The sequence below is a fragment of the Muscardinus avellanarius genome (assembly GCF_963383645.1).
Source record: "Muscardinus avellanarius genome assembly, chromosome: 5".
NCBI classification, from domain to species: Eukaryota; Metazoa; Chordata; class Mammalia; order Rodentia; family Gliridae; genus Muscardinus; species Muscardinus avellanarius.
In genome coordinates, this window is record NC_137790.1 from 139,550,601 (window position 1) to 139,572,231 (window position 21,631).

General features: G+C 53.8%; 1 protein-coding gene across 2 annotated transcripts in view; it reads left to right on the forward strand.

Annotated features, from left to right (window-relative positions):
* Positions 1 to 13,825: 13,825 nt before the first annotated feature.
* Positions 13,826 to 21,631, forward strand: part of POC1A (POC1 centriolar protein A) — a gene marked incomplete at both ends in the record, with an annotated part of 52,669 nt that continues 44,863 nt past the window's right edge. Inside the window, 5 exons of one of the 2 annotated variants that reach the window (XM_080695773.1) lie at positions 13,826 to 13,961; positions 17,919 to 18,003; positions 18,834 to 19,005; positions 19,269 to 19,448; positions 20,590 to 20,697. In XM_080695773.1, the coding sequence (XP_080551899.1) occupies positions 13,944 to 13,961; positions 17,919 to 18,003; positions 18,834 to 19,005; positions 19,269 to 19,448; positions 20,590 to 20,697 (563 nt within the window). The remainder of the gene's footprint in view (positions 13,962 to 17,918; positions 18,004 to 18,833; positions 19,006 to 19,268; positions 19,449 to 20,589; positions 20,698 to 21,631) is intronic. The other variant, XM_080695772.1, reaches the window with a different exon arrangement.

Genomic DNA, 21,631 nt, shown 5'->3' on the forward strand with positions numbered 1-21,631 from the left:
TTTTTTTTTTTTTTTTTTTGGTGGTACTGAGGGTGGAACCCAGGGGCTTTTCTATCTCCAGGCTATACTCCCAAACCTATTTTATATTTTATTTGGAAACAGGGTCTCACTAAGTTGCTGAGAGCCTCACTAAGTAGCTGAGGCTGGCTTCGAACCTGTGCGATCCTCCTGTCTCAGCCTCCCAAGCACTGGGATTACAAACATGCACCACCACGCCCGGCTACTTTTTCTATCTTGAAACAGGGTCTTGCATTAAGTTGCTGAGGGCCTCACTAAGATGCTGAGGCTGGCCTCTAACCTGGGATCCTTCCGTCTCAGCCTCCCAGGTACTGGGATTACAGACTGTGCCACCCTGCCCAGCTCCCTACCTTACTGAATGCGGTCCTGGCCTAGGTGGTGAAGCCAGGTGCTGTGTGTTTTATGTCTAAGTCTCAGAAGCATCCAATGGACCTCCTACCCCAGCCCAGATCTCAGTGAGTTGCCTCCTTGCAGCTCCCAGCTCCAGCCTCCAGCCCTGGCGGCTGGCACAGCCTCCGGGAGCTTCAAGTTCCTGGCGCACAAGAAAGCACTGAGCCTTTCTGTGACGGCTGAGGGCTGTGTGTCACCTCGGCTTGGCTGTGGGAGTCACTGCGTGCTCAGACACAAGCCTGGCTGTTGCTGTGAAGGGAGTGTGCACCTGTGATTCACATCTGCAAACAGCTGACTTGAGGCGAGGAGATGACCCTGGGTAACGCGGGCAGGCCTCGATCAATCAGGTGCAGGTCACAAGAACCCAACCAGATTGGCTGGGGAAGGCTTCTGCCATGAGCTGGAACACAGAGTCCTATAGGGGTGTCCGGCTGGCCCACCTGCCCTAAAAGTATCACAGTCGTCACCCTCTAGAGTCATGTGAGCTAGTTCCTTAAATACCACCATCCTTCCTGTAGGCTCTGCGACCCAGGAGAACCCTGGTTGATATCTTCTTTTTCTTATTTATTTATTTATTTATTTAGTATTAGTATTAGTATTACGGTGCTGGGGATGGAACCCAGGGGCATTCTACCTTCAAGCTACATCGTCAGCCATATATATGTATATATGTATATATATGTATGTATGTATATATATATATTTTAACTCTTTATTTTATTTTATTATTATTTTTTTTGCGGGTCTGGGGATGGAACCCAGGGGCATTTGACCTCCGAGCTACACCCCCTGCCCTATTTTTTATTCTTTATTTTGAAACCGGGTCTCACTGAGTTGCAGAGGGCCTCACTAAGTAGTAGCTGAGGCTGTCCTTGAGCTGTGATCCTCCTGTCTCAGGCTCCCAAATGCTGGCTGTTATTAATTAATTAATTTTGCATTAATGGGGATTGAACCCAGGGGCATTCTACCTCTGAGTTATGATTCCAGTCCTTTTTTCTTCCTCCTCCTCCTCCTCTTCTTCTTCTTCTTTTTCTTCTTCTTCTTCTTCCTCTTCCTCTTCCTCTTCTTTGTGGTGCTGGGGATGGAACCCAGGACATTCTACCTCCGAGCTACACCCCAGCCTGATCTCACTGAATTGCAAAGGGCCTCACTAAGTAGCTGAGGCTGGCTGGGGTCCCCCCCACTGCAAGCTAAGCCTTTTGAACCACAGACCGGGGATCAGTGGCAAAGAGGCCCGTGGGACCCACAGGAATGAGGGTAACGGGGGTTTGGGGACCCCTCTGGAGGATCCTGGTGGCGGCCGGGGTGGGAGGGCTGAACACACCATCCTCCAAATCACAGACAGGGCCACAAAGGCCATTAGGCTCAATGAAGGGGACCCTGAGAGCCAGTGAGAGACGGCCGGCCCGGCTCGGGCAGGTGACCGCGCCAGACCCAGCCTGGGGACCGGCGGGGGCGCAGCCACACGCTTACCCAACCTCATCCCGCTCCCTGCGTTGTGACACCCACAGCCAACGGCCACCCGCCCACGGAACCCCAGGGCCGTTGGGATTGCGCCTTCTTCCTCTGACCTGGGCGGGCTGGAGGGGCCAGCAGGGCCACGGACCCTCAGCACGTGCTCAGTGAAGGTTAGTGGAATGGATATGTGAGCTCATTAATGAATGCACTAGGTACGTCAACAAGGATTACCGGTGTATTGTTTTGTTTTTCTTTTTTTGCAGGGGGCTCCTCAGGCCCCAGACATCGGACGGTTTGTGGGCAGATTGTGTCAGCCAAGGGGAAGGTGTGGAAAGCTGGAAAGGGCAGCCGGTCCGGAAGGAGCCGGAAGGGGAGCCAGGGGACTAGAACAGGTCCCTGCTAACACATAGTTGTCTGAGTTCCTTCGGGAGCCTGAACTGGGAGGGCTGTGAGCACCCGTGTCCCAGCACCAGCCGCCGTCGATGCAGTAAGCTCCACGTCCGTACCCTCCTCCTCAGCACCCCTCGGCGCTCCTCCTGGACAGGCCACCTCGGAGCCTCGCCATACACTTGTGGCAGGAGTTGACCCTAACCCTCAGGGTGAGCGGGATGGAGGTCGTGGGACAGACACCGGAGCCGGTGGCAAATCTTCATCTCAGACCCCAGCTCCTCTCCACCGCTCCCATAGCCTTCCCTGGCCAACATGGAAGAACAGGGCCCTGGCAGCCCAGCATGGGGGCACAGGCCTATAATCCCAGTACTTGGGAGGTTGAGACAGGAGGATCGCTGGTTCAAGGCCAGCCTCAGCAACTTAACTGTTTCAAAACTTAAAAAATGGAAAGGGCTTGGGGTTTTAGCTCAGAGGTAGACTGCCCCTGGGTTCCATCCCCAGCACCAACAATAAATAAGTCAGGCGTGGTGGTGCACGCTTGTAATTCCAGTACTTGGGAGGCTGAGACTGGAGGATTGCGGTTCGCGGACAGCCTCAGCTACTTAGTGAGGCCTCCACAACTTAGTGAGACCCTGTTTCAAAATTAAGAATAGAACTGGACGTGGTGGCGCACACTTGTAATCCCAGCATTGGAGAGGCTGAGACAGGAGGATCGCGGTTTGCAGACGGCCTCAGTGAATTACTGAGGCCCTTTGCACATCATTGAGACCTTGTTTCAAAATAAAGAATAAAAAATAGGGCTGGGGGTCTAGCTCAGAGGTACAATGCCCCTGGGTTCTATCCCTAAAACCACGAAAATAAATAAAAATTTAAAAATAAGAATTTAAAAATAAAAACCAGGCTTGGTGGCGCACGCTTGTAATCCCAGTACCTAGGAGGCTGAGACAGGAGGATTGCACAGGTTCGAAGCCAGCCTCAGCTACTTAGTTAGATTCTCAGCAATTTAGTGAGACCCTGTTTCAAAATAAAATATAAAATATGTCGAGGGTGTAGCCCAGAAGTAGAGGACCCTGGGTTCCATCCCCAGGACCACAAGATAAATAAATAAATTAATTAAATAAAGAATAAAAAATAGAGCTGGAGTTTAGCTTGGAGGTAGGCATTAATGCCCTTGGGTTCCATCCCTAGTGCCACAAAAATAAATAAATATAAAAAATAAAAAATAAAAAAATAGGGCTGGAGGTTAGCTCGGATGTAGAATGCTCTTGGGTTCAATCCCTAGTTAAACACACACACAAAAATTAACTAAATAAACAACTGGGCCCATGAGACAGGTGTGTGTGGCCGCCGCCTTGGCGGCAGGGGCTGGCCACACTGACCTCCGGGACCCCCTAGAGCAGTCTACAAATAACAGGTCTCGGGCCCAGAAGATGGTTCCTGGGACCAAATAGCTAGCTAGGGCAGCTGCCCCGTGGTGTGCCCATGAGCTCCAGCTGGGTGGACGCTCTAGGAGCCACAGAAGGTCCTTGTTCCCGGAAGGCCTGGGGCTGCTCGCTCTCCTTCCCCGGCCCTCGGGCTCCCCGGCAGCCCCGGGAAGGCAGGGCAGGAGGGGCCGAGGCCGAGTCCCTCCAGACCTTGGGGAAAGTTCAGCTGGTTCGTGAATCCGATGGTGCAATCAGATCAGGGTCACCGTGCAGAGAGCCGTGGAGCCCTCGGCCTGAGAAAACAAACGTAAACACATTGAACGGGGGTGCTTCAGGGCGGCCAGATGTTTATTTGGTATTCTCGAGTGTTCCACGGTCAAGTTAGCAAAAGTACGTTATATAATTCACCTGGGCTGGACAAAGGTTTCATTTTTGTGGCGTTTGGCAGGTGCGTTTAGGGGCGTGGGTGGGGCAACCAATCAAGTGCGCCTCGTTTCCCACGCAGGGCTGACCACAGGATTGAGTCTCTTTTGTGTTTTTGGTCCTGGGGATTAAACCCAGAGACATTCTACCTCTAAGCTACGCCCCAGCCCGATTTTATTTCTTATTTGGAAACAGAGTCTCTTAAGTTGCTGAGAACCTCGCTAAGTTGCCTTGCTAAGAGCCATGCCCAGCTCCAGGGCTCCCTTCTAGAAGCCAAGTTCTCACAGAAGTCTGCAAGGCCCATGTACCTGTAATCCCAGCACTGGGGAGGCTGAGACAGGAGGATCACAGGTTCACGCCCAGCCTCAGCTACTTAGTAAGATCCTGTTTCCAAATAAAAGAATAAGTCCAGTGTGGTGGCACACCCTTGTAATCCTAGCATTTGGGAGGCTGAGACAGGAGGATCATGGTTCGTGGACAGCCTCAGATACTTAGTGAGGTCCTTAGCAACTCAGTGAGACCTGTTTCAAAATAAAGAATTAAAAGAAAATAGGGCTGGAGTGTAGCTCAGAGGTAGCATCCTTGGGTTCCATCCCCAGTGACACCAAAAAAAAAAAAAAAAAAAAAAGAAAAGAAAAGAAAAGAAGCCTAGTGAGACTGTTTCAAAAGACAAAACAGAGCCGGGATGGCAGGTGGTGGTGGGTGGTACATGCTTGTAATCCCAGAATTCGGGAGGCTGAGACAGGAGGATCACACAGGAGACGGGAGGCTGAGACTGTTCGAGGACAGTCTCAGCATGTAGTGAGACTCTCATCAGCCTGGAGAGACCCTGTGCCAAAATCAAAATAAAAACTGGGGCTGGAAGGGGTGTAGTTCAGAGGTAGAAAGCCCCTGAGTTCAATCTCTAGTATGGCACACACAAAAAGACAAAACAAAATAACAACAAAAATGACTGGGGTTATAAACCCAAGATAGAATGCCCCTGAGTTCAATCTCCAGTAACAACAACAACAACAAAAAAAATTAAAGGAAGGTTGCTTCCCTATAGGTTGGTGAGGAAACTTCTCCCCTCCTCCCTGCCTTCTCCCAGGGCCCTTCCAGTGACCACAGCTCTCGCTGCCCCCTCCGCCCCCGCTTGCTCCCAAGGCCTTCTGCTTGCTGGGACCCTGTGACTACCCTGTGACTACCTTAACCCCTGTGAACTCCGGGAGGCCAGCACTGCGCCACCTTGCTGGGCACCTGGGCAGGCGGGCGGGGAGTGCCCTTAGATAGGTGGGCTGGAGTGGCCCTGGGCCCAGAGGAGCTCAGGCCCAGCAGTGGCCAGCCCACGGGAGGGGACAGACGAGGCTTTTTTTTTTCTTTGCAGTAGTAGGGATGGAGCCTAGGGACATTCTACCTCTGATATATACCCCCAGCCCTATATTTCTCCTTTCTTTCTTTTTTTTCTTTCTTTACTTCTTTCTTTCTTTCTTCCTTGGTCTGGGGATGGAATCCAGGGGCATTTGACCTCCGAGCTATACCCCCAGCCCTATATTTTATTCTTTCTTTTTATTTTTGGTGGTACTGGGGATGGAACCCTTCTACCTCCAGGCTATACTCCCGGACCTATTTTTTTTTTTTTAATATATTTTACTTGGAAACAGGGTCTCTTAAGCCAGCGAGGCTGGCTTTGAACCTGCACAATCCTACTGTTTCTGCCTCCCAAGCACGGAGATTACAAGGGTGCGCCACCACACCCGGCTCTCTTTATTTTGAAACAGAGTCTCACTGAGTTGCAGAGGGCCTCACTAAGTAGCTGAGGCTGGACACGAACCTGTGATCCTCCTGTCTCAGCCTCTCAAGTACTGGATTACAAGCATGTGCCACCACATCTGGCTTCAGAGGGACTTTCTGGTCACAGGCCAGGTCCGTGCCCTAAGTATTACAGCCCTGGGGGAGCCAGGCGTAGGCCAGGGCAGTGGGGAGTGGCCCAGAGCGCTGAGCCTTATCAGGGCTGATCCCTGGAGCACTCCATGTTCCTGAGACAGCAGCCAGCGGTGCTCATGGACCCACTTCACCCAGCTTCTTACCATGACCCCGATGAGCTCACAGTGTCCTGGGGCAGAAACCAGAAAGTTCTGAGTTGGGCAGGAGCCGGGGCCAGGTCAGCCCTCCTCGCTGGCTCCAGCCCACCTGGCTGTGGTCCCGGTGGGCAGCTGAGGGGAAAGGCTTGGGCTGGGCGCTGGCTAAGTGTCTAGGAGTTGCCGGGAGGTTTGGGGACAGCACAGCTCCCCTCTGACCTACTCTCTGCAACTGGCCACCACCCCTACCCAAAGAGAGGCGGCCCGGCCAGCGGCCTGCAGGCACGTCCTCCTTAGCCTCGGTCTAGTGGCTTGCCATGGGGAAGCTTTGCACAATCAGCTCAGTTCCACCACTTAAAAATCTCCTCTACGTTGGGCGTGGTGGCGCACACTCGAAATCCCAGCATTCGGGAGGCTGAGACTGGAGGACTGCAGTTCGCGGACAGCCTCAGCTACTTAGTGAGGCCCTCTGTAACTTAGTGAGACCCTGTTTCAAAATAAAAGAATAAAAAAAGGGCAGGGGGTGTAGCTCGGTGGTCGAATGCCCCTGGGTTCCATCCCCAGACCCGCAATAAATAGATAAATAAATAAATAAATAAATATCTCCTCTACACTGGACGTGGTGACGCACACTTGTAATCCCAGTACTTGGGAGGCTGAGACAGGAAGATCCGGGTTTGTGACTACTTAGTGAGGACACTCCGAAAATTAGTGAGACCCTGTTTCAGAATAAATAATAAAAAATAGGGCTGGGGGTATAGCTCGGAGGTAGAATGCCCCTGGGTTCCGTTCCCATTGCCACAAAACCAAAACAAAAACTCTTCTACACTGGCCATGGTGGCACACACTTGTAATCCTCGTACTTGGGAGGCTGAGACAGGAGGATCTCAGGTTCAAGGGGCAGCCTTTGAAACTTAGCAAGGTCCTCGGCAACTTAGCAAGACTCTATTTCAAACTAAAAAGTAAAAAGAGCTGGGGATATAGCTCAGTGGTAGAGTCTCCCTGGGTTCAATCCCCAGCACCACAAAACAGATAAAACCAACCTTTCCCTCGCTGGCACACCCAGTGCCCAGCACCCCACTGCTGCGGGACAGAGGTCAGGCTCCCCTGAATAGCACCTGTCCAGGGTCCTGCGATCTGTGAGGCTGAAGGACCTAGGCCTTGTGTTTGCTCCACAGATGGGGGGGTCCCTGAACCCACTGTCCTGTGACTCCAGCTTTCATTCTGGCCCCAGGGCAGGAAACCCCAGGACCCAGGGCGGGCTGGTGCCTGGCAGAAGCTGGGCCAGTCTGGTGGGGGAGGGAGGCAGGGCAAGGCCGGAGCTTGCCTGATGTTGGTCCAACCTTTCTTGGAACTAGTACAAGTTTGCACAAAGAGAGGTCATCGGAGTCCCCGAGTTCACGTAGTATGACCAGGCACCAGCCGAGACACAAACCCCGGCAGCAGGGGCGGCTTGGGCTGATACTCTTCCTGGTCCCTTCCAGTTAGGATTACACAAGCCTGACTTCTAAGAAACTGGATCCAACGGAAACTTTTACCTTTATTCTCATATTCTCTCTCTCTCTCTCTCTCTCTCTCTCTCTCTCTCTCTCTCTCGTGTGTGTGTGTGTGTGTGTGTGTGTTACTGGAGATAAAACACAGGAGCGTTCGACCTCCGAGCTACCCCCCCAGCCCTATATTTTGTTCTTTATTTTGAAACAGGGTCTCACTAAGTTGCAGAGGGCCTCACTCAGTAGCTGAGGCTGGCCATGAACCTGCAATCCTCCTGTCTCAGCCTCCCAAGGGCTGGGATTACGAGTGTGTGCCACCACGCCCCACACCTTATTCTACTTTGATGTCATTTGTATTTTTTAATGTATTTTGATGTATTTTGATGTCATTGTATTTTTGAATGTCATTTGATGTCATTCACTATATTTTGGGGGGGCACTGGGGATTAAACCCAGAGGAATTTTACTTCTGAGCTATACTCCCAGCCCTATTTCATTCTGTACCTTGAAATAGGGTTTCACTAAGTTATTACATTACGCCAGCCTCTCTAACCTGGGATCCTCCTGTCTTAGCCTCCCAAGTACTGGGATTTCAGGCTGGTACCACTGCATGGCTTTAGACTTTTTTTGTTTTGTTTTTATGGCTAGAAATAATACTTATTTTCACAACTGGCTAATTATATCCTAAGAGGCAGCACAAGCTTATGTTCAAGCCGGGCGTGTTGACGCACGCTTGTCATCCCAGCATTTGGGAGGCTGAGACAGGAGGATCGCGGTTCACAGACAGCCTCAGCTCTTTAGTGAGGCCCTTTGCAACTCAATGATACCCTGTTTCAAAATAAAGAATAAAAAATAGGGCTGGAGGTATAACTCAGAGGTAGAATGCCCCTGGGTTCCATCCCTATCACCACAAAAAAAAGAAAAGAAAAAAAAAAAAAAGAATCGACCCGGGTGTGGTGGGCCACGCTTGTAATTCTAACATTTGGGAGGCTGAGACAGGAGGATCGCACAGGTTCGGTGCCAGCCTCAGTTACTCAGTGAGGCTCTCAGCAACTCTGTGAGACCCCGCTTCCAAAAAGAAAGTCCCTGGGTTCCAGCCCCAGTACTGCAAAAAATAAAATAAAATAAAATAAAATAAAATAAAAATAAAGATTAGGTTCAGGTAGGAACATTTGTACCAGGTTAGGGGCAGGTTCTCCCCTCAGGGATGCCTGGACCCAGCATGGACCAGGCACACAGGTGGAGGTGTGGGCCATGAGTTTGTGCTCGTGGGACGGGGCCCAGGAGAGTCTGGAGAGGCGGCCAGGGAGGAACAGGTGGGCGGCCGTCTGGCCTTATCCTAAGGCTGGGGGGCCGCAGACGGTCTTGAGTGAGGAGCACGTTTAGTCCCCGGGAGGCTGACGGGTGTGGTCATCCACCAGCGTCCTCCCCGCTAGGCCAGCCTGCTTCTCTGGAGCTCAGCTTCTCTGCACAGCCCTGGTCATGTGAGCAAAGTGTGCGCTGAGCCGACCTGACTCAGCGGTGAAGCCGAGCCCCGTGGCTCCTTGCAGCTGGGCTGAGCCATCCCGAGGGGCGGGGGAGCTGAGTCTACACCAGCAGGGCCCGCTACTGCCCCTCTCAACTGGAAAAGCCGTGTCTCTTCCATCTACATCTGGGGCGCCCATGTTGCTGTGGATTGCCAACTGATCCTTCGGTACCCCCCAGGTGCGGCTTCTGCTCCTCCTAGGACCCCCACCTGCCAACAGAGGCCTGCCCCCCCCCACCCGTGCGAGGCTGGGGCCCTGTGAGGATGCCCTAGCCAACCGGCTTGGTGGCTCCTTCCCCATCCCCGCATTTAGTCACTGCGGAGCAGGCGCAGGGGCTGGGGGTGGAACCCAGGGATGACATTTGACCTCCGAGCTCTACCCCCTGCCCTGTTTTTTATTCTTTACTTTGAAACAGGGTCTAAGTTACAGAGGGCCTCACTAAGTAGCTGAGGCTGTCCTTGAACCGCCATCCTCCATCCTCGGGTCTCAGCCTCCCGAATGCTGGGATTACCAGCGTGCGCCACCGCGCCCGGCTCCTTTGTGGCATTTCAATCTAAGTCTACTTACCGCTTCCACCGGATCCCTCCTCCCCATGCTCATGCTCGGAGCAGACCTTGGCCGGGAGGCTACCTACACCTGAACAGCCTCCCTTTCCTCTGTGTCCCACTCGTGGGCTAAGGCTCGGGTCTTCCTGGTCCTTTGAGCAGCTTTCCCCAAATACAGTACTTCTGGTCCCTTCTCTGGAGCGGAGCTGCAGCCCTGCCCCTGAGTCCCTGCGCAGCGTGGTGCCGTCCATCTTTTATCCCCAAACAGCAACTGCATCCTCATTTTGTGGAAGGGGCGGGTCGGGCCCAGTGGACGCTGGGACAGAGGCCAGGGCAAGGTCCCGAGATGGGGACATGGGGCGCACAGTCCTGTTCACGGAACCCAGAGAGGCGGCTGGAAGAGAGGGGCAAGCGGGGGCAGCAAGCCGGGCGCCATGGCTGGGGCAGGGAAGGCTGCCCCACGTGCTTCATATTAAGGGACCGCTCTGTACCAAGAGCTGAAGTCAATGAGCAGCCCCTCCACCTCTCCCTGCCCCCACTGCAGCAGAGGTAACATCATTATTATTATTATTATTATTATTATTATTATTATTTTTCTTTTTTGAGGTGTTACGGTGAAATATGTTACAGTGTGGGAATGTTATGGTTGTGGGGAAACTGTCCCCAGGAACCCCTGTTAGGGCCCCGGACACAATTTCCATCAAACCACAACAAAACCCAAAACACAGAAAAACCGAAAAAAACGCGGGTTCTTGTCCTGAGCTAAGGATAAGTATGCATAGCTCGGACACTTGCTGAAGATTTAAAGAAGTTTATTAAAAAGATAGAAATACAGAAGATAGTTACAGCCCCATCCCAGAATGGCATGAGGGGGTGGTCCGAGCCAATTCACCACCCCAAGATACAGCACGTGGACCGGACTTTTTATACCCATGACCTCCATCTTGTTTACGTAATTCTGACCTAGTAAATGTCCCTGTAAAGTTCCTCCCCCAGCAAGGTGTGTCCTTTCAGGAAGGTCGACCCCCCCCTCCCATCAAGCTAGCTTATCTAATCTTGTAGATTTGTCTTTTAGACAGAGGAAGTCCTAGTTCCCCTCTCCTATTGACTTGCTAATTACCTTTAGCTAAGTCAATCTAAGTTTCAATAGCTGTTTGCTTTCTGACCCAAGCCAAGCCTTTCTCTCTCCAGGTCTGCCATTTTGACACAATTATTTCTGAAATACTTAATAATCAGAGCTTTCTCAAATCTTCCTAAGCCATTCCCAATACTGGTACATGAGGTACTGGGGATGGAACCCAGGGGCATTCTACCTCTTAGCCACACCCCCAGCCCTATTTTTTATTCTTTCTTTCTTTTTTATTTTTTGCGGTACTGAGCATGGAACTCTGGGGCATTGTACCTCTGAGCTACACCCCCAGCCCTATTTTTAGTCCTTTTTATTTTTTTGAAACAGGGTCTCACTGAGTTGCAAAGTGCCTGAGGCTGTCCGGGAAGCACGATTCTCAGGTCTCAGCCTCCCGAATGCTGGGATGACAAGTGTGCGCCACCACGCCCGGCCTTGAAAACCATTTTATGGAGGAATTCCTCTGAAGCTGGTAGATTCCCCATGTCAGTGATACCCATGGAGAACCCAGACACTGGGTGAATCCAGGGGGCAGCAGTAGCCTTCAGTACAACTGAATACATCTAAGTGGGCACTAGCCAGGTGTGGTGGCACCGGCCCGGGAGCCTGGAACAAGCAAATCTCAGGTTTGAAGCTGTTCTTAGCAAATCTAGAGACCTTCAGCAACTTAATGAGATCCCACTGCAAAATGAAAAATAAAATAGGGCTGGCGGTCTGACTCAGAGGTAGGATACCTCTGAATTCAATCCCCAGTATCAAAATAGGGGGTGGGGGGCACCGAGTAATTTTTTTTCCTGAAAAAGGGGTGGTCAGCCAGGCGTGGTGGCGCAAGCTTGTAATCCCCGCACTTGGGAGGCGGAGACAGGAGGATCAAGCCAGCCAGCCGCGCCGGCTTAGGAGACCCTGTTTCCAAATAAAAATGTATGAAATAGGTCTGGGAGTGTAACCCAGAAGTAGAAGGGTTTCCAGGAACCCCAGTACCACCAAAAAAAAAAAAAAAAAAGGTGGTGAGCCAGTAAGTTTGGGTATCTATGCTCTAAATTAAGTTTTCTACTGAGTGTGTGTGTGTGTGTGTGTGTGTGTGTGTGTGTGTGTGTGTGTTAGCAGGGATTGAACCCAGTACCCTACCACTGAACTACACCCCCAACCCTCTTTTTTTTTTTTTTTTGTGGGTCTGGGAATGGAAACCAGAGGCATTTGGCCTCCCAGTTACACCCCCTGTCCTATTTTTTATTCTTTACTTTGAAACAGGGTCTCACTGAGTTGCAAAGGGCCTCACTGAGTAGCTGAGGCTGTCTGGGAACCGCGATCCTCCCGTCTCAGCCCCCCCAGTGCTGGGATGACAAGCATGCCCACCACGCCCGGCAACCCGGCCCTCTTAATTTTTGGAACACTGTCTCCCGGAGTTGTCAAGGCCGGCCTGGAACGTGCGGTCCTCCTGCCTCGGGCTCTCAGTGCCGGGAGGACAGGCATGCGCTCTGCCAGCTATGCCAGCTCTGGCAGATCAGGACTGTTCCATAGCTAATATTGACTAAAAGCAAATCCCAAACTAAAGATACTACTCAACCATAAACGAACTCTTAAGTTTAATGGCTACACTTTTCCCCGTGTTTTCCTCCCTTCACCGCCCTCCCCTGACCCTCCACCAAGCGCTGGCAGACAAGGGAACCGGGTGAGCCGGGGACACTGGCGGAAGCCTTGGGGAGGGTCCTTTCGCAGCGCGGAGCTATTCAGGAGGCGTGCGTGCCCGACCATACTTGTTCTTAGGGATGCCTGGTGTGGACCTGAGGTTAGCCTGGGCCTCTCTATTTAAAAGCAGTTGTGTCGAATCGCAGTTAAGACGGGGTTGCAGGTCTGGCTGGCTGCAGACCAGACGGGGGGCTAGCTCCCCCCGCAGCTCCTCCCTGCACCTGCTGTGTTTACTGTAGCTGGCGGGAGTCTGCTGGTCCGGAACGTGCAGTCTCCGATCTCTGTATACCGACGAATCTCACGGCCTGGCCCCATCCTAATCAATACTGCAGTTTGGACAAGGCGGCCTGCCCAGGAGTGACGGAAGGTTCTTGAATCTTGCAAAACCCCGGTTCAGGTCAATTGCAGGTCAGGAAAGATGCCCAAATAAAGACCAGTCTGGCTCAAAGACCGAGCAGGGAGCCCTCTGGTGGTCAGGCCCCAGTATGGCTTGTACTTTAGATGGAACTCGGGCATCTCACCTCCGGGCTACACTCCTCACTCCCTTTTTAATTTGGAAACAGGGTCTCCCTAAATTGAGACCCCGCTGAGGCTGGCCTCGAACCTGAGACCCTCCTGTCTCAGCCTCCCAAGTGCTGGGATTACGGGTGTGCACCGCCGCTCCTTTTAGACCGGTAATCTTTGGTAGCCTCTGGGGCTGGAGGGTCCTGAGGAGGCCGGTTATTACAAATGGGGAAAGTGGCCCGCAGAGCAGAGGCGGCTTCACTGAGGTCACACAGCCAAGCGGACGAGAACTGAGAATCGAACCTAGGTCGCTCCACTCCACGGCTCCGATTCCAAGCGACTGGTCTGCTTTCAAATGGACACTTGGGTGCGTTCCGAGGGCCGAACCATGTAGGGCTCCCGAGGGCGGGTACTTTAAGGCAACGCGACCCAGCGGCCCACGCGTCCTTAAGGCCACCCCCTGGGTGGTGCAGGCCGGCCTGGCCCCGAGGCATCTCGGGAAATGTAGTTCTGCTTTCCCGCAGACGCTAAGTGTGGGCGGCGTGGAACTACATTTCCCAGAAGGCCGCGCTCCCCGTCACGTGGGCCGGGAGACGGGCCGGTGGGGCGAAGCCGGTGGCCGGGCTTTTCAAGCTCTCGGGAGGAATGCGTGGCCGCGGTCAGAGGTCCTTGGCAGCGCCATCTGTGGGTGGTCTGGCTTGGCCGAGCCGGACGCGGAGGCCGCGCCGCCATCCTCACAGCTCTGCTCACGGTCGGAGGGCAGAAAGCTGAGGCCCGTCTCCTTTAACTGCGGGGGGCGGGGCGCGGCGCCGCGACCGGCGTTGCCATTGGCGGCTGTTGGGGGCGCGGAAACTGAACCCGAGCAACCGCCGCCGCCGCCGCCTCGGGCTCCGGCCCGCCATGGCCGCGCCCTGCTCGGTAAGCGCCGCGCCGCCGGGGCCTGACTCCTCCCGGGCGGCGACCCAGGCCGCGGGCTGGGGCGGGCGCTGCCGACGTCCTGCGCCGCCGCGTGCGGGCTCGGGGGCCCGGGGGCTGCGGGGTTCGCGGGCTCGGGGGCCGGGGGCTCGCGGGCCCGCCCAGCCGGTCCCCATCCCCAGCCGCGGGTGGCTGCGCGGGGTCTTAGCGCGCTCCGTGTTCCCTTCAGTATACTTTTGCTGGTGCGTGTGGTCTCACGTCCTTAGTGGCCCCCTGAGCCCCTCCAGCACTCCGCTGGGGTGTCTTGTTAATCTCAGCTCCCCCCGGTGTCCCCGTGACTCCTAGGACCCTTCGCTTTCCGAGACTGGCAAATGATCTCACTTAACGTTCCCTGGCCCATCCATTTTCCTGAAAATGACATGATTTCGTTCTTGATTGCTGTGTAGAATCCCACCGTGTGTATAGCCCATAGTTTTGTATTCCATTCATCGGTTGATGGACACTTAAAGTTGGTTCCATAATTTGACTATTGTAAATTGATGTACACCTTTTATTTTTTCTTTCTCTTTCTCTTCTTTTTTGCGGGTCTATGGCTGGAACCCAGGGGCATTCTACTTCTGAGCTACACCCTCAGCCCTATTTTTTATTCTTTATTTTGAAACAGGGTCTCACTGAGTTGCGAAGGGCCTAAGTAGCTGAGGCTGTCTGCGAACCGCGATCCTCCTGTCTCAGCCTCCCGAATGCTGGGATGACAAGCGTGCGCCACCACGCCCAGCTTATTTTTTATTTCGAAACAGGATCTCACTGAGTTGTGGAGGGCATCACTAAGTGAGGCTGGCTACGGACTTGCAATCTTCCTGTCTCAGCCTCCCAAGTACTGGGATTACAAGCGTGCCTGGCTTTCTCTGAGCATTTTACCAAGCAACTTTATTGAGATATCATTCTCATACCATGACATCACCTTTTAAATTATACAGTTCAAGCCGGGCGTGGTGGCGCACACTTGTCATCCCAGCATTCGGGAGGCTTAGACCAGAGGATTGCGGTTTGTGGACAGCCTCAGCTACTTAGTGAGGCGCTCTGCAACTCAGCGAGACCCAGTTTCAGAATAAAGAATAAAAAATAGGGCAGGGGGTGTAGCTTGGAGGTCGAATACCCCTGTGTTCCATCCCCAGGCCCGCAAAAATAAATAAATAAATAAATTATACCAGCCGGGCATGGTGGCACACGCTTGTAATCCCAGCATCTGGGGGGCTGAGACCGGAGGATCGAGGTTAGTTGACAGCCTCAGCTACTACTTAGGTCCTTTGCAACTCAGTGAGACCCTGTTTTATTTATTTATTTATTTATTTATTTATTTATTTATTTGGTGGTACTGGGGTTCCTGGAAGCCCTTCTACCTCTGGGCTACACTCCCAGACCTCTTTTTACATTTTATATTTGGAAACAGGGTCTCCTAAGCCAGCGCGCGCGGCTGGCTTCGAACCTGCGCGATCCTCCTGTCTCTGCCTCCCAAGCGCGGGGATTACAAGCGTGCGCCACCACGCCCGGCTCAAGAGACCCTGTTTTAAAATAAAGAACAAAGCTGGGTGTGGTGGCACATGCTTTTAATCCCTGCGCTTGGGAGGCTGAGACAGGAGGATCGCACAGGTTTGAAGCCAGCCTCAGCTACTTAGTGAGGCTCTCAGCAACTTAGTGAGAGCCTGTTTCTAAATAAAATATAAAAATAGGTCTGGGAGTATAGCCCGGAGGTAGAAAGCCCCAGGGTCCCATCCCCAGGACCACACACACACACACACACACACACACACACACACACTATACAGTTCACGTCGGGTGTGGTGGTACATGCCTGTAATTTCATTACTTGGGAGGCTGAGACAGGATCACAGGTTTGAGTTCAGCCTTAGCAACTGAGTGGGACTGTTTCAAAATAAAAATAAAATAGGGCTAGGGGTGTAACTCAGAGGTAGAATGCTCCTGACGTCAATCCCTCATACTCCCTTTCCAAAAGTGTGTAGTTCAGTGCTTTATACTGCAGCAGCCATTATTACCGTCAAGATCTGAACATCTCCATCCTGCCAGGGGAAGCCCACCCGCATCCAGTCCCTCTTCCTCTCTTCCTGACTCCTGCTCCTGACGACCACTAATCTAGGTTCTCTCAATAGACTGGACGATGCTGGACGCCTCCTATCTAGACGTGGCCTTTTCCGTCTGGTCTCTCTGGTTTAACGTTTTCATCGCTCACCCTTGCTTTCGCATCTCTCACTGCTTGACTCTTTCTCACGGCTGAATAGCATTGCACTGTGTGGTAGGCATGCCGACTTACCTTTCATCTGTTGTTGGTTACTCGGGTTTGTTCAGTGGTTGTCATGAATAATGCAGCTGGGAACATTTTGTGTATAAGTTTTTATGGAAACATGCTTCCAGTTCTTTCAGGTATTTATACAAAATCGATGGCTCCTTTGCTAACTCTTGCTGGTTCTTAATTGAAGAATTACCATACTGTTTTCAACAGTGGCTATTTTGTTACTGTTCTTTTCTAAGATTTTTCTGGGGGGTGCATTTTGAATTTTTACATAAACTTTAAGGTCAATTTCTACTGAAGACCTCTGAAATTTTTATTTTTTATTATTAATTCATTTTTGTGTGTAGTACTGGGGATGGAACCCAGGGGGCATTCTACCTCCAAGATACATTCCCAACCCTATATTTTGTCCTTTATTTTGAAGCAGGGTCTCACTAAGTAGTTGAGGCTGGCCATGAACCTGTGATCCTGTGTCTCAGCCTCCTGAGTACTGGGATTACACACATGCATCACCATGCCCAGCTCCTCTGGAATTTTTTTGGGGGGGGCTGGTACTGGGGTTGGAACCCAGAGGCTTTCTACCTTGGGCTATACTCCCAGACCTATTTTATATTTTACTTTGAAACAGGGTCTCACTAAGTTGCTGAGAGCCTCACTAAGTACCTGAGGCTGGCTTTGAAACTGTGCGATCCTCCTGTCTCGGCCTCCCAAGCACGGGGATTACAAGTGTGCGCCACCACGCCCAGCTTCCTTTGGAATTTTTATAGGAATTATATTGAATCTGTAGATTGATTTGGGGAGTATTGCATTTTAATATTGTCTTCCAATCCATGAACATTGGATATCTTTTCATTTTTAGGTGCTCTTTAATTTTTTCCTTTTAATTTTTTTGGTGTGGTACTGGAGATTGAACTAAAGGGCATTCAACTTCCAAGCTACACCCCAGCCCTTTTTATTTTTTTATTTTTATTTATTTTTTTTGGTGGTACTGGGCGTGGAACCCAAGGGCTTTCTACCTCTGGGCTACACTCCCAGACCTATTTTATATTTTTATTTGGAAACAGGGTCTCACTAAGTTGCTGAGAGCCTCACTCAGTAGCTGAGGCTGGCTTTGAACCTGTGCAATACTCCTGTCTCAGCCTCCCAAGAGCAGGGATTACAAGCGAGCGCCACCACGCCCGGCCTTATCTTTTTGTTTTGAAACGGTCTCACTGAGTTGCCAAGGCTGGCATCCAAGCCTGAGACCCTCCCGTCTCAGCCTCCCAAGTGCTGGGGTCACCGGCCTGCCCCCCACGCCCGGCTGCTCTTTAATTTCTTTCAGTGGTCTTTATTGGTGTTCTTGTACGTGTCTTGTATTTTTTGTTAAATTATTTCTAAGTGCTTTATTTTTATTCATCACAAATTGAGCTGTTTTACTACTTTTACTGTATAGGTTGTCCATTGCTAGTATAAAGAAGTGCGTTGATGTTTTGCATGTATTGATTTGTGTCCTGCTTTCTTGCTGAGCTCATTTACTAGTTGTAGCAGTTTTTAGTGGCTTCCTTAGGATTCTCTATGCAATATTGTACCTGGAGTATTCTGCGCCTCCCAGCAGTTGTGGAAGCGCTCGCCCCCCAGGGATTGCTTCCCTGTTTGACCTGGCTCTCTTGCAGGAGGACCCCTCACTGGAGAGGCACTTTAAGGGCCACCGAGATGCAGTTACCTGTGTGGACTTCAGTCTCAACACGAAGCAGCTGGGTGAGAGGGGCATCTGGCCTGCATGCTGGCTGGTGCGCTGGAAGGCTGGCTTTCCAGCTAGGAGGTGTGGCGTGGCACAGGTGCTCTGTTCAGGCCTGCATCTTGCCTCCGCCTGCCAGCGCTCTGGGCCCGGGCTTCATGAGCTCCTCCAGGCCTGCAGAGAGCCTTCCTTGCCAAGGCCACGCAGCCTCGGAGAGTGAGACCAGGGTCTGGGCTTTCCTGCACGCCCGGCTGCCTCTCAGGGCTGTCCTGGGCATGGCGCTCAAAAGGACTGTTTCTACGAGTGTTAGATCCCGTTGCCCCCACTAGAGAGAAGGACGTCGAGCAGAGCCAGGGCCCCTGTGCTGCTGCCCTTCCTTGGTCCTGTGGGCTCGAACCCAGCTCTCCTGGCTGTGGCTTCCCGTGCCCCTGTGTCGCTCTCTGCCGAGACCGCGGCCTCTGGGTTTGCTGGGGCTGAGGCCCTTGCAGTCTCCTGGGGTGGGCATCTTTAGGTAGAGGCCCCTCCGGTTGGGCCGGCTCCCCATTGCTGGGAAGGCTTGCCTTGTGTCCTCAGTGCTGGTGGGCACCTAGGGCCCTGCGGGGACAGGCTGCCCGGAGCCCTGGGTTGCGCCTGGGGAGGCATGTACAGGGCCACTGTCAGTCGGGCCCAGTGTGGGCCTGCTGAGCGGAGAGTTCCAGGCTGGAGACCCTCCAGCCTCCCTCAGCGGGAAGGCGTCTTCCCGCCCCGTGTGGGTGCTCAGGGAGGCAGGGCGGGGCGGCTCCTTGCCTCCCTGTGGCCCAGCGGCGGAGGCTTGAGGCCTGCTGGGCCGCTCAGCAGCCGCTCTCCTCAGCCAGCGGCTCCATGGACTCTTGCCTCATGGTCTGGCACATGAAGCCCCAGTCACGCGCCTACCGCTTCACGGGCCACAAGGATGCCGTCACCTGTGTGAACTTCTCCCCCTCCGGACACCTGCTGGCTTCCGGCTCCCGCGACAAGACCGTTCGCCTCTGGGTCCCCAATGTGTGAGTTTAGGGTCTGAGGGCTCGATGGTGCTGGAGCTGCCCCCTGAGGTCGTGGGTGGTACCTGCCCCTTCAGGGGAGCCATCAGAGGCGGGCGTTACTTGGGGCCCTCTGGGGTTGGAGAGGGGTTCCGGGCTGCCCGTGCCACCTGGCGTGGCGTGGGGTGGGTGAGGAGCCTCTGGCCTGGGCGCCTGCGGCGGGAGAGCTCGGGCGGGCGGGGGCCTCCGTCACTGAGGGTCTCTTGACTCCCTGTCTGTCCTCGCAGCAAGGGTGAGTCAACTGTATTTCGCGCACACACAGCCACGGTGAGGAGCGTCCACTTCTGCAGCGACGGCCAGTCCCTGGTGACGGCGTCTGATGACAAGACCGTCAAGGTGTGGTCGACTCATCGCCAGAAGTTCCTGTTCTCCCTGAGCCAGCACATCAACTGGGTCCGCTGTGCCAGGTGAGCGCTGTCGTGGGCTGAGGGCCGCGGGGTGCCAGCTGGCCCGGGCAGTTGCTTAGCCTTCGGTGCTCCCTGCCTTTGCGTCTATGTGAAGTGGCGACAGTGGCGGTCCCTGCGTTGTGTTTGTTGAGACGCTTCACTCAGCTGACGCCTGGCATGCAGGCATCCCGTTGTCAGCCACGTGACCCGGCCAGTCGGCAGCAGCGGCAGCGACATCCATGATAACCACCCTGTGAGGTGCCTTCTCCTTCCTGGTGGCAGCTCTGCCAGTGGGGCAGGGGGGAAACCGAGGCTCAGAAGCACTCACCCAGCGCTGGCACACGGTGGGTGGGAAGGGCAGAGCTGGGTCTGGGCGAGGCTGCCTCTCCCTGGGTGCCTGCGGGCTGCTGAGAGGGTGCGGCCTGCGTGGGTCTCCCTTCGCTGCTTAGGCAGTGCTGCCCGGCCCTGGGGCCGGGTGATCCCAGGCACCGAGTGCAGAGTGCAGGCGCCGATGCCAACACCTGCTTCCTGCTTGACCCCTCTCAGCAGAGTGTCCTCACGTCGGCTCCCTCTGCTCCAGAGAAGGGTCTGCATGGCCGGGGCGAGCAGGAGAGGGTTGGGGCTGGGCCCTGCAGGGTCCTTGTTCCTGGGGCAGCTCCGTTCCCCGCCTGGGCCGCCTCCTTGTTCTGAGAGGTGTCGTGTTGGGCTGGGCTCAGGCCTTGGCTGGCAGGCGCCAGGAGCCCTGCTATTCTGTTGGCAGCGTGCTTTGCTAGTCCGCGGCTCCAGGACCAGCATGTTGTTGTGCTGCAGGGCTCCTGACCATCTCCGTGCTAGTACCGGCAGCGGTCAGCCCACCCTGTGCACACTAGTGGTGGTTCTTTTTCTTTCTGGTGCTGGAGATAGACGGGGCTTTGCACATGCTAGGCCAGCCCTCTGCCTGGGGCTCTGTGCCGAGCGCTGCTCTGTGCTTGCTGTGGCCGGGCCTGGGCTCCTTCACCTCACGGAGAGGGCGGCGCTTCACCTCACGGAGAGGGCGGCGCTCGCCAGGGCCTCTGGGGTCAGCAGGAGGTGCGGCCTCGACGGCCCGCCCGGGCAGTAGGCGTGCAGGCGAGGGGCGCCAGCGTGCTGGCGTGTGGTGTGACTGCCCTGCTGTCCGGCTCAGGTTCTCCCCCGACGGGCGGCTCATCGTGTCTGCTAGCGACGACAAGACCGTCAAGCTGTGGGACAAGGCCAGCCGGGAATGTGTCCACTCGTACTGCGAGCATGGTGGGTGAGTACCTGCTGCTGCGGCCTGGCTGGCGCCTTACACAGGTCGACTGCACCGTCCCGCGCACGGCAGGAGTGTGGGCTTCAAGCCTTGCAGCCCATCCGCTTCTCTCTCCTCTCTAGCTCAGAAGTGAACGTGTCTGAGCCTTCCCCAAACTGTTGTAAAGCGCCTTGTTTCTGGGTGTGGTGGTGCACCCCCGTGACCCCAGTCCTGAGAGGCCGAGCCACGTTCAAGGGAGGCCTCAGCAATTCAGTGAGACCGTTCCAAAGTGCAAAATAAAAGTGGTGGTGCACACTTAGAATCCCAGCATTCAGCATTCAGGAGGCAGAGCCTGGAGGATCAGCTCAGCTACTTAGTGAAACAAAAAAACAAAACAGGGTGCAGCTCAGAGTTAGACTGCCTCTGGATTCCCCAGTACAAAAAAAACACAACATACTAGCTATGGTGTTGGGCTTTTTTGTTTTTGTTTTTCTGGGAGTCTAGGGATGGAACCCAGGGGCATTCGACCTCCAGGCTATATCCTCTCCCCAGTTTTTTATTCTTTATTCTGAAACAGGGTCTCACTGAGTTGCAGAGGGCTTCACTGAGTAGCTGAGGCTGTCTGTGAACCACGATCTTCCTGTCTCAGCTTCCCGAATGCTGGGATTACAAGCGTATGCATGCCCAGCATGGTGACAGGTTTTGAATAAAAACTGTCAGGTTCTGCAGCAAGTGGTGGCCGTGCGCTCTGTTCATGTTACCGAGGGAGGAGCCTGGGTTTGAGTTGTGACTCTGCTGATCCAGGTTCCTAAGCAGACCCCTACTCTTCCCCTCCTTGGTTAGGCTGGAGACCCCAGGCTAGGGCCCCAGAGCTTGTGTATCCTGTGTGGGTGCATCCTGTGTGGGTGTATCCTTGGTGGAGCCATGGTGGTGCTAACATACCTGTAATCCCAGTACT